The 15435-nt window shown below is 53.1% G+C and overlaps 1 protein-coding gene across 1 annotated transcript in view; it reads left to right on the top strand.

The window, feature by feature from the left end:
* The window catches only part of LOC104464238 (anion exchange protein 3-like), a 26835-nt gene that overhangs the window by 3637 nt on the left and 7763 nt on the right, over positions 1-15435 (top strand). Inside the window, 12 exon segments of the mRNA XM_010076886.1 lie at positions 1170-1495; positions 1961-2103; positions 2679-2890; positions 8219-8370; positions 8997-9177; positions 9729-9864; positions 9968-10142; positions 10548-10644; positions 12410-12594; positions 14742-14955; positions 15282-15432; positions 15434-15435. The exon segment at positions 15434-15435 is cut by the window's right edge and continues 63 nt beyond it. Of these exon segments, the coding sequence (XP_010075188.1) occupies positions 1170-1495; positions 1961-2103; positions 2679-2890; positions 8219-8370; positions 8997-9177; positions 9729-9864; positions 9968-10142; positions 10548-10644; positions 12410-12594; positions 14742-14955; positions 15282-15432; positions 15434-15435 (1974 nt within the window).

Here is a 15435-nt window from a genome sequence, read left to right as displayed (position 1 = left end):
GGGGGGTGTGAAATATGCCTGCTGTTCCCAAGGGGGGAAACAAGGGAGAAAAGACTCGAGAAACCAAAGGAAAGGAAACATGACAGCAGAACAATGAACCTGCCTGGCTCTCCCAGGGAGAAGGTTACAGCTTCCATTGAAAATATCCTTTGAAGGTAGTTTTCACTATAAACAGATTTTGCTGCCATGTCACAGGAAAGCTGGGAAGGAACCAAATCAAAACAGACTGGAAACAATTCCTCAGGAAGAGCTGCTGAGCAAAGCCCCCTTGCGAAGTGGCTGGTGCCCCCGTGATTTAAGCTGCTCTCCAGGTGCAGCCCCAGCCTGTCTATTGGGAGGCTTTGTGCCTGCAGATAGACCTGGCAGAAATGGCTTTCCTCTCTCTTGCAGGGAGATGCTGAGCTTACCCTGTTCCCTGCATGGTGCATTATCATTGTTTTTGAGTGAAGGCTTAGAAGCGTCATTAATTTCTTCTTGCTCTCTAATTCCCACGACACCCAGGTCAAGCCTGTATGAATTTCTCTTTGTAGATTAGTTTGAAGAAAAGTCCTTCTGCCCTGTTTTTTACCCTGGTTTTTAAAGGACAGCCGCCTAACTGAACCTGCATTTCAGAGGCTGGTGGGCACAACCCCTCACACTACCTGGGATGTGGACTTAGGTTGCATCTGCACTAAAAGGCTTGGTCTGTGGCTGCTGTGGGTATGCAGGAGGGCCTTTCTGTCAAAGCCTGGGGGATAAATAAGACACATCTATTTAACTCAAAGAACACTGTGCAGGAAAGGAGTGTTTGTAAAGGGCCCAAATCATGCTTGTTTGAGAATGTGAGAAACGTTTCCCCATGTTTAGGAAGGGGATGGTGCCTCTGGCCACCGCAGCTCTGCGTAGCCATGTGAAGGGCTTTCAGCAACATTGGGAGAGGAGTCCTGCCTTTCTCGGGGCAGTGGAGCTGCCTTAGGGTGGTTTGGCACTGCATGGGGGCTGCCTCCCCAGGCACCCAGGCTGGACACAGCCTGCAGCATCACTGGAAGAGCTTTGCTATGTCCCTGCGGGCTGGTGGCTCTCCTTGCCCTTCCTGGCCCTTGATCTCCAGACCATGCTGCTTCCTGGAGGGGCGCCTGGCAGGTTCCTCCCAGCCTTTTCCTGCCCCTGACTCTCTTTTTCTCTCTCAGTCCACCGCCAAACCTCGCACCACATCCATCATCCCCTTTCCACTCACCTCCCTTCTGCCCTCAAGTTCCAAAAGAGGCCCCCCCGTGCCAGCAGAAGGAAAAAACGGAGAAGGAAAAAGAAGAAAACTTCGATACCCCCTTCGGAGGTGACCCCCACCATCCAGGAAGAGGACGAGGAGGGGGAAGAAGAGGAGGAAGAAGAGGAAGAGGAAGAAAGAGAGTCTGAGGCAGAGGAGGCCCAGGAGAAAGAGATCTCTGCAGAGTCTGAGGGCGAAGCTTGTGGGAAAGACACATCCCCTAAGCTGGAGCCCCCACGGAAACCAAAGGCAAGGCTAGGGCATCCCCATCTGGACAGGGCTTGGAGGCTGGGGGGAGGTGGAAGGGCGGTTGATGCAGGGATGGTGCCAGGGTGTGTGGTTGTGGAAGTGTGCTGCTCAGGGGAAGAGGTTGTATCTGTGCAATATTTGGGAAGAGTGGTTTTGTCCCTGCCTAGCACAGATGGGCACTGGAGGACAGTGATAGATAAGCCATTGCTTGGGGTGGGCACGGGGGAGGGTGTGCATGACAGTTTTTGGGGTGTAAGACCCATGGGGGAAGTTCAATGTGGCCGTTCTTAGGGTGTATAGGATATGGGGGGGGCTCAATATGGCCAGTCCCAGGGTATGGGGCACGTGGGGGAAGTCAGTGTGGCCAGTTCTAGGAGGTGGGGACATGGGGAGGATCTGCACGTCAGGGGCAGGGGCAAAGGCTGCCTGCCCCGGCTCGTGCTGTCAGGACTGTCCTTTCTGCAGTTCACCATCGGCAGCGATGAGGAGGAGTCCGGCAGCGCTCTGGCCCCCGCACAGTTCCACGTGGAGGAGGAATGCAGCGTCCTGTCGCCTGTGCCACGCTTTGCCGACCTGCTGCAGGACAAGGGCCCTGCCTCCCTCCACAGGTAGGCGAGCTCTGGTCATGCGGCCGGCTGCTCTCCCTGGCTCCGGGTCACTGTCCCCAGGGGCAGCAGCTGTGCCCAGCCTGAACTTGCCTCTGAGAGAGAGGGGCCATGGGGCCTGGAGGAGAGCAGCTGTGACCAACTCGGCTGCTCCCTGGTGGGACAGTCCTTCCCTGGGACTCCTGCAATGTCCTTGGGTCCGTGGGATGCCCAGGGTGCGGGTGTGGGGGCACCGGGCAGCGCACATGGGGTCCCTTCCCTCCCAGCTAACTTGCGCTGTGGTGCTGACCTGCAGGCTGGGCAGCCCCAGGAGGCTCGGCCAAGTCAGGGAACCCTGAGGCCATTGATTCAAAGGTGGGTCCCCAGCACTGACCACAAGCTGATCCCACTCTGTGATGGGGGAGAGGAGGAGCAGAAGGAGCAACCTCTAGCTTTTGGGGCAAGTGTCTCCTGGCTCTTCTCCTTCGCAGGGACTTGTTGGTCAGGGATGGGTCAAGGGACCTCTGCCCCTGTGAGAGGGGCTAGTGCCTGTCCTCACTCACCTCATTTTCTACCATGGGTCTTTTTGGTTCCTCCAGCCTCCCTGGGCCTCGGGAACGTCTGTCTCGTGGGTGGGAGAAGCGCAAGCCCTGGGGCCAGGTGGCAAGTGGACAGCGGGTCACCTACGACTTGAAGGAGAGGATGTGCATCGGCAGCATGACCACGCTGGAGAGCGCAGCGTACCAGCGCGTCCCCACGGACGAGGCTGAGGCCCAGATGCTGGCGTCTGCTGACTTGGACGGCATGAAAAGTGAGGCTTTGCGACACTACCTATACTAGTAGCACATCCCTGGCTTCTCCCTGCTTTGTCCCCTTCCCTAGCAGCTCCAAGCACGGCCTTCAGCCTGCCACAGGACCTGTCCCTTGCCTCCCTGTCACTTACCTCCCTGTCCCCCAGCCCCTGCCATTCCAGCCCTGGCTCCTCTTCTGTCAGCTTTGCTGTGCCCTCAGCACCAGTCCCCATGTTTCCAGCACCTCTACTCGCACCCACCCCACAGATGCTTGCTCCCCCACCTGCCCCACTGCCCTCTCTGGTACAGGGCTCCCTGCGTTTCCCTGAGCCCCAGCTCTCTCCTCTCCTGACACACTTTCCCAGCGATCAGCCCTCTGCGCAACACGCCTGCTTGGGCATCGCAGAAAACCTGACGTGCGGAGCCTCCACTCTCCTGGCGGAGAGGCCTCTGTCCCCTCTGGAGCGCCTGGGAGGGGGACTGCCCCTGTGCCAGGCGCCAGGGCAGGCAGCAGAGACGTCATGGAAATGCTCGCTCCGGGCCCCAGGACATGGAGAATTCAATAGGTTGCTCTGCAGGCTGGAGAGGGAGGGAGACACCAGAGGGGAGCGAGGGAGAGAAGCAGTGCTTTACACACAGCCTGGCTGTCCCCGGGCCACAGGCGCTGCGGCCCCAGGCAGCTGGCACCAGCCTGCAGCAGAGCGAGGACCCTGCCGGCGGGGCAGCCACGGAAGCATCCCAGGTGGAGCCAGCCTTCCTGGGACATCGCCAGTCCCCAGGGGCTGCTGCAGCTGGCACCTTCATGCCCCTTGAAGAGGGGAGCGAGGCACCGGGGCTGGCCCCGGGACTGCAGTGAAGCCCCCCAGGGGCAGCTTGCTTTCCTCACATCAGCCCGGCCCCTCCTCAGAAGGTGAGTGACCCATGGCGACTGACCCCTGACCTTCGCAAGGACAAAATGACAACCCTTGGAGAGAGAGAGGAGGCAGCGCAGGAATCGGAAGGGGGCAGCAGCCCAGAGGTAGCGATAAGCACCTGCATTCGCAACTCGCTCGGCTATGAAGACTTTGATGAATTTGCCTTCAATTTTGAAGACTATGATTTATGGGAAGCCATCAGAAACCATCTGGGCTACCCAGGTGGGGAGCCCACCTGTAAGTACCGGAGCAGTGACCCCGCGGTTGCAGCTGTAGATCAGAGCCCCCAGATAAAGTGCGTTTCCCCCACCCTGTGTTTGCTGTCTGTGTCAGGTTAGGGAAGGTGTGGTCTGCATCGCCGTGTGCGTGGGGATGCTGGAGGAGCTGTGTGGTGTCTGTGTGTCTGTCTGAGGTCTTTGTACAGATCTGTGTCGTAGTGCTGAACCACAGTAGTGGTTCCCTGTGTGTGTCTCACTCAAGCAGCTCCAGAGGCAGCTGCATCTTGCTATTTGTGCTTATCAGGATGTGGCCTGTGCAATGGCCAGAGGAAAAGCAGCTGCTCTGAGGTGTGTACAAGGACAGAGACATTTCCCCTTCCATCTGTGGCACAAGGTGACAGTGTGCCGCTGCTCTCTCTTTGCTGGAATTCGAGCTGGGCTGCGGATCTGAAGCAGCAGCGGGTATCAGGTTCTTGGCTCTGCACTGTAGCCTAATGCCTGGAGGAAAAAATAACGTAGTCCCTGTGTCTGCAGGCTTGAGTGTGGCTGTGAAACTAGCTAACGGCAGGCTGGCCAGGGTGCCTGGAAGGGGGAAAAGAGGAAGGAAGCAAGAGTGGGAAAAACAAGGAAGGAGAAAATAGTAATCCTGAGAGGGAGGAATGTCTTTCTGTTCTCTGTGTCTGCTTCCATACCTGCACATCCGTTGCAGAGAGATGGGTCTCTGAGCTGTCCCGGGACTGTGCAGAAACCAGAGCCTCACGCCTCCCTCACACAGGCGATCCTTCCTCAGCAGGTGGTGGTAATTCACAGTTAAAAGGCGGCTTTGTGTGTCACCTTGGGAGTGACACTCTTCATAGCTCTGTGGCGGCTGCCTAAATGTCCTCAACCAGATTGTGTGTTAATTTTTCAAGGGATTTTAGAAGTGCACACAGGAAGGTGATGTGGCTCCAGAGCTTGCCCACTTACCAGCTTTGCATGCAGGAGTGGGGAGGCAGAGTGCTTGCAACAGGGACTCAGGACACCTTGGTTCAGTTTCTGGCTCTGCCACAGCCTCTCTGTGTGACCTCAGGCAAAACACTTAACATCCCTGCCTCTCACTCCCAGCATCATGTTCTCTTTCTCAGCTGGCCCACCTTTACAAGACTTTGGGGAAGAAATGTCTGCCTGCATGCTTCTGCAGGGACCAGCAAGTGGGGATTTGCTTCTGGCTGGGTCTGATACTTATTACTATAAATTGATAGACAGTATAATAGCAGCAAAGTTCAAAATAGAAACCTGGAGGAAATTGGCTCCATCAGCTCATCAGCTGTCCTGAGCTGAGTAAACTGTACATTAAAAGTGTGAGAAATTTCCCCAAGTTCACCAGGGAAAGGATGGCTATTCTTGGGAAGGTAGAAGGGGTGGATCATTTCTGCAAGGTGTGATGTGTATCACTTCTAAGTGGGGAAATTTGGCTTGCTAGGAGTTAGCACATCCATTGATTGCTACAGCTAATACTGGTGGTGCTTGAAATAGGATGTGCTGTACAGTCAACTGTTAATTATTTCTGCACAATGAATCCACACTGTGGGTTAATCCTGCAGAGAGTTATGGTGGAGGCAGAGATGGTAGAGACATCAGAGTCAGTTCTGTGCAGAGCCAGCTCACGTCCAGCCAGTGCCACTTGCCCAGGTATTTACTCCATGACATGACCACTTCCAGGACCAACTCGGATCCAAGAGGAATTCAATAGCTTTTTGAGCAGAGGAGAGCCCTTGTTGGACCTGAGGTGGTCTCCTTACACTCCTTTTAGTGATCAGAGCATGGGGAGTGCTGTGCAGGGACACCTGGATGGCAGCAAGGATGAGCTGGGGTCCAGCTGTCCCTGTCACGTTGAACTCAGCATCAGCCAGGAGAGACTTGGGCTCTGTGCAGGGCAGGACAGTAGCTTTTTCCAGAAACCAGCATAGGGTTGTGACTTACTGTGTGTTGATTAGGATTTTGTTTCATCTAATTTGAAATATTCCAAGAGGTGGGCTTTCAGTCTCTTTTTTCTTGCTGTAACTTAACCATTGGGGTACATGGGAAGCGTGCACCTTTCCTGTGGTGCTGGGCTAGCAAGTTGCTTTCTAGTATTGATACAAATACTCTGATGCCTCTTTCTGGGCTTCCTGCCTGTGGATAGAGCGTAATGAAAGGAGGAAAGCAGGAGCTAACACAAATTGAAGGCAGTCACCTGCTGAGTGGGACTGACTAGCACAGGCATTGTGGGGGAAGCCTTTAACCAGTGCAAGGTTGTATTTGTTGTCTTCAGATTTAAGCTGGTGAGAAAGGAACTTGGTCATCCCAAGAAATCTGACTGATGGAGGCCAACATGGCAAGAAGATCTTCTGGAGGAGACTGCAGGAGATGCTATGTGGGAGGGTGACATACCAGTTTGTTGTAGTGGAGCCACCATAGGAATCATACTCTGTCCTCAGACATGGTTGCTATCTTGTGCTCTGCTCCTGGGCAGCGCTGGAGAGGAGGTACAGCAAGAGCTGTCCTTGGCTGCTTCATCTCACCCTGAGGAGTCTGGCTTCAAGCAAGGAGGGCAAAGCTATACCCTGGGCACATCACCCTTTGGTCTTGGTCCAAGATCCCATCCTGAGTAAGGACTCCACACTTCAAGGTACTCCCTTAAGGATGATTTTCATTTGGGGGAAGCACCAATATGACAGGACGCAGAAAGGCTCTCTGTAGAGCAGCCTGGAGCACCTCAGCTGAGTTCTGCATGGGACTCCCAAAGCCAGTGGCATCTTCCAAAATTAAGTTGTCTCCCCCAGCTGGCATCTCAGTGGCCACAAGCACTGCTAAGGGAGAGCAGCAAGTGGATCACTTTTTTCTTCTGTAGGGCTCTGGAGGTGTGCCTTCACCGGCTTGCTCTGAGCTTGCAGCACTCCAGCTCTTGCTCCTGTCAGCAAGTGTGGGAGTCACTGGAGATGCTGGTAGGAAACTTGTCTCCTTTTGTTTTATCTGTCCTCCAGCCATTTGGTAGATGAGGCTGAACACCTGTCTGTGCTTCCTAGGGCTGTTGGCTGAAGAGTGCTGGATGGCAGGTTGGCGTCGCCACGTGGGGGCTTGCTGTGCTCTGGGTGCGTGCTCTGTATTGCTGGCCCCGTTCTTCTAGGGACACGATGAGAATGAGTCCCAGGGTGCATGGGAGAATCAGAAGCTGCAGGGATTGGAGTAAAGGTGCCAGATACCAAGACCGTCTGCCTGGTGACCTGTTTGTTTATGCACAAATCCACACCAAGTGCAATGAAGTGGCTGCCGTGCATGCAGGAATGGAGAAATCCATGCAAAAGTCCAAGGAAGCCCCACATGTGCACGGCTCCTACAAACGTTCGCAGTGGTGGGCAGTTATTGGCTCCTATCGACGTTGCAGTGCAGTAAGTGGAGCAGGGAGGAGTCCAGCCGTCCACGGGATGTGCATCAGCAGGGCAGCCAATGGGGGAAAATGCCCTGAGGCTCAGTATTGATTCATTTTATATTTAATTTAGCGACCCAGATTTCCAAGGAGTAAGTTCATGGTAAGCCTGGCCTGATGCTGGGCTGTGTCTTTCCATGCCAGAGATGCATGGATATTTTCCTGCAACATCAGAGACCACTTGCCCTTCAAGCCCAGTGCTTTTTGCTACCTATCATGCCCTGAGAGCTGCTGGTCTGGAAACCAAATGCAGAAAGGTACGTGGAGCCTGAACATGTGTCTCCCAGACCAGCAGCTAAATATCCTTCCCCTTCACTGCCCTTCATGCTTGCTGAACGCTAGGTCTTCCCTCAGTGGGAGAAATGAGCACCAGCAGGTGCCTGGCTGTGCTGTCTGGGTGCAGAGCTGTGAAGACAAGGCTTCACGTTGCTTTTCATTGAGGGAGTATGGGGAGAGTTCATGCGCCACTTATTTGGGTACCATGAATAAAAGCTTTTGCAATGATGCTCTAGTATATGAACAGCCTGGGAGTAAGTCTTCACCTTGAAGGAATTAACTCGTGGATGTCTGGAAGAGCTGAAAGTAGGCAGATGAGGCAGGAAGGATCTTCAAAGATCTATCTGGAGGATCATGGTGAGTGCTCCAGATGCCAGGGTTTTGCTAGCATAAGCTAATGAGAGAAGGGTGAGCTTGAATGTGTTTCCCTGCCAGACAGTGTGTTTCCACTAGACAAACTGGTGGTGTTTTCTCCTTTTCCCATGTCTTCAGGCCACCGTTTTGAAGATAACCCTGGTGTGAGGAGGCATCTGATGAAAAAACCATCTCGGAGTCAGATCACCAGGACAAGCAAAAAATTAACATCAACTCCATCTGTCAAGAAAAAGAAGAAGAAGAAGAAGTTGGATAGAAAGCCCCATGAGGTATCTGTGTGCTGTCCTCCCACACTTGTTCAGAATCCATAAATCAGGACTAGAAACAGGCACTTTATAAAGTGATAAATGTGGTTTAAATATAATTAATTCTATATATGACCTTGGGGGTGACATTTCAAGCTCTTATCCATTATCATAAGGCCTGAAAATACACTTTTTCAATAAAAGTGGAGATTTCTCTGAAATCACAAAGCTTTGACCTTAGGAAAGACATTTAAAAGTCACAGAAATTATAATGCTGTTGTGGAAGTTAGCAGCACAGTAATGTCACCATCTCTGGTAAGTGTGGGAAATTTTGGGGGAACCAAGAAGCAGGCAGAGGACAAAATTGTCACAGTTTGGTAGAAAGGGATGCTGCACTGCATCATTCTCCTCTGCCCACACCATCTGACTTGGAGTTTTCTGGTACTCCATGTACTGATGGAAGCTCCTGCCAGTGATATTTGTCCTGGCTGCTTCTGTTCACTAAATCTCTGGTTAACTAAGGCAGGCCTGCTCTGGCAGCACTTTAGACCAAGTGGTACCTTAAGAACAAACCCGAGACTTTCTGCGTATTGCTGATAGAGCTGTGTGCGTCAGGGGAAGTCTCATGTTCTCATTGTAATTTGCGCTAGGTATTTGTGGAGCTGAATGAGCTGGTGGTGGATAAGAACCAGGAGATGCACTGGAGGGAGACGGCTCGCTGGATCAAGTTTGAGGAGGATGTGGAGGAGGATACAGCAAGGTGGGGGAAACCCCATGTGGCTTCACTGTCCTTCCGCAGCCTGTTGGAACTCAGGAAGACAATTGCCCATGGTGAGTCAGGAACCACAGGCCAGGGTTTGTGTTTTGCTCTGGCACAGGTTTTGCTGGAAAGCTTGTCGCTGTTTGGCCCCTCACTGGAGACACTCCAGCAGTGTCTGTGTCCAGGCGCCATGTAGGGTCTGTGGAGACAGACTGTCCTGCAGCCCATTTGCCAGGGTTTGCATTAGCTCAAGGGTGCCTGTGTTGGTTCCTTGCTCTGCTTTGCTGCTTTCAGGCACGTGGCAGCTGCAACACGCAGCTGTGTCTGAGCCAGCAGGTCTTGGACCCATCTTTGGTGTGAAAAGGCAAGTTTGGTCAGAGCGGGAGTCCAAAATGAGAGGGAGATACCAGAGCTACCAGTGCATCTTGGAGCTTTTGGGTTCTCTTGGGACAAGGGTTTACACAGAGGACATGTGACACCTGGATTTGGGGCATTTCTCAGCTGAGAGAATCTATATCCCAACCAAAACCTGGCTCCTGATGGGACAGCTGTGTCCCCAGAGTGCACATGTGGCAGGGAGCGCTGCACACTAGGAGCAGGACTTTTCCCCTCCTGCTGGCAGGTGCCGTCCTCCTTGACCTGGAGCAGACCACTCTGCCCGGCATTGCTCACCTCATGGTGGAGACCATGATCATCTCTGACCAGATCAGAGCAGAAGACCGAGCCAACGTGCTGCGTGCCCTGCTGCTGAAGCACAGGTGGGTGGCATGTGGCTAAGGGCTGCCAGGGCTCTGAGGTTATCTCTAAGCCTCAGGTGGCAAGGGAGGTGGGTCCCTTCATGGCCTCCACTCTCCCCCTCAGCCACCCCAATGATGAGAAAGAAGGCTTCTTCCCGAGGAACCACTCCAGCTCCAGCATGAACTCCATTGTGGGGAACCACCACCACAACCACACCACCGACACCTGCGTGCCCCTCATGGGGGAAGAGCGCATTGAGATGGCCGACCCCAAGGCCAATGAGACGGAATGCAAGGAGGTGAGGGTGACGTGGGAGGTTACTGCTTTTTCGGCACCCTGGGGACAACTCTTGGCCAGCAGCAGCCCTTCGTGTCCCCTTCATGGGGGGGGCCTTGTACTTGCAAGGGCTGAGCTCCCCTGCGTCACCTGAAGTGCTGGAAGTTGGGTTGCTGTGTTATAATTTTAGGACCTAATTTTAGCCTGATGCTATATGCAAATGTCTGCTTGAGCATGCAATGGCAGCAGCAGCCCTTGCGCTTGCAGGGTGGCCTTTCGCTGTGGCAGTGCCTTGCTCGTGAAGCAGGGTGTTGAGCATGCAGCTGAGGCAAGCCTGGCTGCAGGTATAGCAGTGGGGTGCAAGGTCGTGCAGGGAGACCAAGGCATGGGGGCTCCATCCTTACTTGTTTGTATTCTTCCCCAGCAGAAAAACCCACATCTCCATAACTCTGAGGGCCACCGTAAATACCTGAAGCTGATGGAGAAGATTCCTGAAGATGCGGAGGCCACAGTGGTCCTCGTGGGTAAGAGGCAGCATATAGAGTCTCCTGGCACCAAAAGAGACCAGTTCAGATCCTGGTCTGACTCCAGCTGTCTGTGCCCTCCCTCCTGAGGGGTGTTTAGATGTCTTGTACATATTCCCAAAGTTCAGCTGGGGAGGGAGCCTTGTACACATTCTCCTTTGGTGACAGCACACATTTTGTTTGTGTGTGGTAAATGTAAGGGGTGCCAGGGTAGTTCCTTCCCTAAATTAAGAGGTTGATAGGCACTGCTGCTGGGAGCTGGGGCTCAGCTTAGAGGAGAAAGTCTGACCAGGCTCACCAGAACATTCCATTTTACAGCTCAGAAGTGGGTAAGTGGTGCCCGAGGGACTGATGACGAGGCACTGAGTGCTCATGGCCCTTGTGCTGTCCTCTCAGCATCCCTGCCCTCCATCTGGTCCCTTCACACCTTGCCAGCGGCTGGGCTCTGCCCTGACCAGAGCTGGTGGATGGCTGTGTGTGCTAGGGAGCTCTGAGTTTATGGAAGCAGGGCCTGGCTGGTGGCAAGGTCTTGGGTGTCCACCATAGCACTGCCAGGAGATATTTCTCTGTACAACAGGTCTGTGAGCAGGCAGGCTCAAGCATCATTGGGCTTGGTACCTTCTGACCGCAAGAGTAGTCCTTCTCAGCACTGTGCTGGCATTAACACCTCAGTGAACATAGCTACGCTACAAGCAAAGTAAATGTCATTGCCGATCCAGTAGATGAAAAGCTGAGGCAAAGAGGCTTGGCAGCTCAACCAAGCTGATGCTTAACCACGATGAGGCCAAAGCAGCTTCGTAAACACACTCTGAATAACGCTGGTCATTTCTGAGGCAAGGCTGTGTCTTGGAATTTGCTTGGCCACTCAGATGGCGCGGATTTGCCAGTCTAACACAGAAAACAGCTCTTTGCTGGATGCAGATGGCAGAAAGATCGGTAATAATGCCAGAGAAATACAAGTATTCAATAAACGTTTGTGTTCAGTATGGGAAGGAAGCAGCTGGTGTGCTGGAGGATGCGGGAGTACTTCCCAGTCTGTTAGGAACCGAGGAGGCTGCCAGGCATTGATGAGATGTGGACATTATAAAACAAACTGTGCAGTTTGCACCTATAAGTCTTTACAGAACTGTCTCATTTTCATCTGGAAAAAAAAAAAAGTCTAGGAATACAGGGAACATATGAGAAAAACAGGAGAAAGCTCATAGCATTGGTTCTCAAGAAGGGAAGGACAGTGCTCCAGTACCTATAGGCTGTTTAACCTGACATCCTTCCCAGCCAAAATAATGGCAGAGCTAATATGGGATTCAATTAATAATGAGCTAAAGGATAAGAATGTAATTATTGCCAAGCATTGAGTTTATGGGAAATAGGTCATGTCAAGCAAACCTGATTTCGTTCTTTGATGAGTTTAGAAGTTTGTTTGATAAAAGTAACATGTAAGATACTTCATTCCATAAGCCAGTGGCTTAGTGGAACTTTCTGATTTAAAATTAGCCCCTTATAGTGTAAGTAGAGCCCATCCATAAGAAGTTAGAATAGGCTAACTGGGAAGCTAAAGAAAGTAGCACTGCTTGGGAATGATCTGTGAAGAGGGGACTTGGAGCAGTCCTCGGCATGAAGCTCGATGCTGTGTCAGTAGTCTGGAGACAAGTACGGGACTGCAGGGCTGGAGGAAACCTCCAAAATCACTGTTTCCACTGTTAAAGGCAGCCCAGTACAGCTCACCTCATTGATTAACTCTGCTCAAAACATTGCCTCCTGGCAGGTTGTGTGCAGTTCCTGGAGCAGCCCACTATGGCCTTTGTCCGACTAAATGAGGCCGTCTTCCTGGAATCTGTCTTGGAGGTCCCCATTCCTGTCAGATTCATCTTTGTGCTGCTGGGACCGAGCCAGGCCAACATGGACTACCATGAAATTGGCCGCTCAATCTCCACCCTCATGTCTGACAAGGTGAGGAGCTGATGGGTGGTTATGCTGGCACAGGCGAGGGAGCTTTGGTACCTCCTCAGGAGTCAGTCCTGCAACAAGAGTGCTGAGAGATGCTGTGCTAGGGACCAGGTGAGGCAGGCAGGTGTGAGCACCTGGGATTTTTAAGAGCAGCCTGGCTTGACCAAGGTAGGATTCTCCAGTACAGAGGGAAGAGTAGGACAGACATGTGGCAGGGGTGGAGAGTGCTGGGCTGGGTGAAGAAGAGGGTTTGTATGTAAAAGCAGGAGCAAAGGACTGCCCAAGGTTAGAGAAGTTGTGTTCAGTTTAAATTTCACAGAGGAGGGGAGGCTGAGCAGTGCCTGCAGCTGTGATGCCTGGTGCAGGCCTGCTGACAAGAAGACCCAGCAATGTTGCCCAGCAACTTTGTCAGGAGTTTGGATGAGGTTTTCTAGCTTGAGTCCCGTGGCTGGAGCGTCCATGCAGAGGAGCACATCCATGCAGGAGGAGAAATGAGGAGGCAGAAAGGTTTTTCTGCCAAGTGTGTGCACTGCTAGAAGTCCCCCATCTGGCTAGATGGCAGGAAAGTGAAATTCATTATCCTGGTAAGGAATTAAAGGCAAAGAAAAGCCATTCTGAGCATCTGCTGCGTACATCCAGGACAGGAGAATCAGAAGCTCACAGGGTCCTCCTGACTGGTGCCATGTAACTATAAATGAGTAACAAACCCACCTGTCCTGCGACCAGTGCACAGCTCTCCCCGAGCTGGGGACTAAAAAGTCCACTCAGAGCAGGTGGGTTGTGGGCAATCAGGGCTCCCGGCCAAAAGATCCGTTCCCAGGAGTTGCACAGGGGTCAGCTGATGCTGTGTTTTGAGCCAGCAGAGGTGAAGTGCTATATTCCAGCCTCAGCGCTGCATTTGTGGGCTGATCTCGCGTAGCTCATCTGAGCCTCTGCTCCTCTGCTGCTGGAAGAAGGGAGCCAGCTGCCGCAGCCTCGGCTGGCCATAGCAAGGTTACACAGTGGCTGGCGCCGTGAGGAGAGTACAGTATCATTTACAGTTTGAAGCTGTGGCTCCAGGGAGTCTGTGTGCTGCAGGGACCTTAGCTGTCGCCTACCTGCTTTACAGGCTGTTCACTTGTTCATCTTCCTCCATCCCTTTCTCTGCAGGTGTGTTCCAGAGGCAATGCAGGGCTACCACCTGCCAGCACCCCCTCTTCTATCTGCAGTAGTGCTGTCCCCTCGTGGTCTTCCTGGAGTCTTTCCTTGTCATCTCCCCTTTTCTGTCTGGCTTCCCTTGCATGACTTCCCTCATGCTGTAGACTCCTATTTTCCTTCCCTCTCCCATGTTTTACATTTTTATGTCCAAGTCTCTTAAGACTCTTATGCTCCCTGCTCACATCTCACACCCCAGTTCTTGTGCTTTATCTGAGGTGCTTTAGAGCTCCACCAGCTTCTCTGTCAAACCCAAGATGAGACCAGGAGGACATCAGCCTGTTGAGGAGTCCTAATTTTGAGCTGCAGGGACAGGGAAAGCCTTTCATCTCTGTGGTGCCTGGCTTCTGGTACCTCTCTGAGCTGAGCTCTGAATGAGAGCCCTGCAAGACCAAGCAATGGCATGCAGAGCTTATAAGGACAAGGATCTTGGCCTGATGCAGCCACAGCAATCTGGTGTGAACACTGGCACAGGCTGGCTAGGTGCAGCATCTAGCCTAGGGGAAGAGAGGCAACGCTGGTTATGTGCAGCATCTAGCATAGAGAAAGAGAGGCACCAGGCTAGATGGGAAGCACAGATCTGATTTTCTTTGGTGGAGAGGTCCCACAAGGGGCACCCCATGGTCTGGTGGAGCATGCAGCTGTCAGAGATGCTGCAGGTGCACGATCTTGGTCAAGATCAGTGGGGCTTGGGGGAGAAAAGCAGGAGCAAGGAGGTCACTGGAAAGGATGGATAGGGTAGGGAAGTCAGACATGGGATTAGGTGGGACATTGGATAGTTGGACAGGAGGGATTCAGGAGTGTGAATCACAGAGTGGCAGTAGCAAGAGAAGTAGTGGGTTGAGGGAGTGTGATGTTACTGTATGGTCACAGCAAACATGTTTTCAGGCTGTAGATAGCTGTGTACAGTCTTGATCTGAGCCTTCTCCCTCTCTCTTTTTCCCTGCCCCTCCCAGCACTTCCATGAGGCTGCATACATGGCAGATGACCGTCAAGACCTCCTCAATGCAATCAACGAGTTCTTAGACTGCAGTATTGTTATCCCCCCATCGGAGGTGGAGGGGAAAGACTTGCTCAAATCCATTGCCACCTTCCAGAAGTTGCTGCTGAGGAAGAGGAAGGAAAGGGAGCAGAAGTCCATGAAGGAGGGGACTGTCCAGGAAGCCAAAGGTCTCTCCACTCACATTTGGGCAAAAGAGTTTGTGCCTAGTGCCCTGCGTGCCTCAGTGCTCATCCCCTCACAGAGCCTGGCAGAGGGGTGAGCGGGGCCTGGCTCCTGCAGTGGACAGTGGGGAGGGGGGCGAGGGGAGGCAGAACAGTGGCTGTGGGCAGATCTGGCAGCTGGGGGCAGCTGGAGGCAGTGGGATGTGCAGTCGCAGGGGGCCCACCAGGTTAGCGCTGCTGGAGGAAGCTCTCCACAGCATACTGGGGAGAGGGACAGCCCAAGGGTGGACCTGTGTTCCCCTGCTCAAGCCCTGCCCTCCATGCACCTCCAGAGCTGTGTGAAGTGAAAGCTGAGGAAGAAGAGGAGGAAGCTGAGGATGACCCTTTGAAGCGGACTGGGATATTTTTTGGAGGTCTGGTTCGGGACATAAAGCGCAGGTACCCCAAATACCTCAGTGACATCAGAGACGCCTTGCACAGCCAGTG

The sequence above is a fragment of the Pterocles gutturalis genome, unplaced genomic scaffold (genome assembly GCF_000699245.1).
Source record: "Pterocles gutturalis isolate BGI_N339 unplaced genomic scaffold, ASM69924v1 scaffold7768, whole genome shotgun sequence".
In the NCBI taxonomy this organism is placed as follows: domain Eukaryota; kingdom Metazoa; phylum Chordata; class Aves; order Pterocliformes; family Pteroclidae; genus Pterocles; species Pterocles gutturalis.
This window is presented reverse-complemented; position numbering and strand designations above follow the sequence as displayed.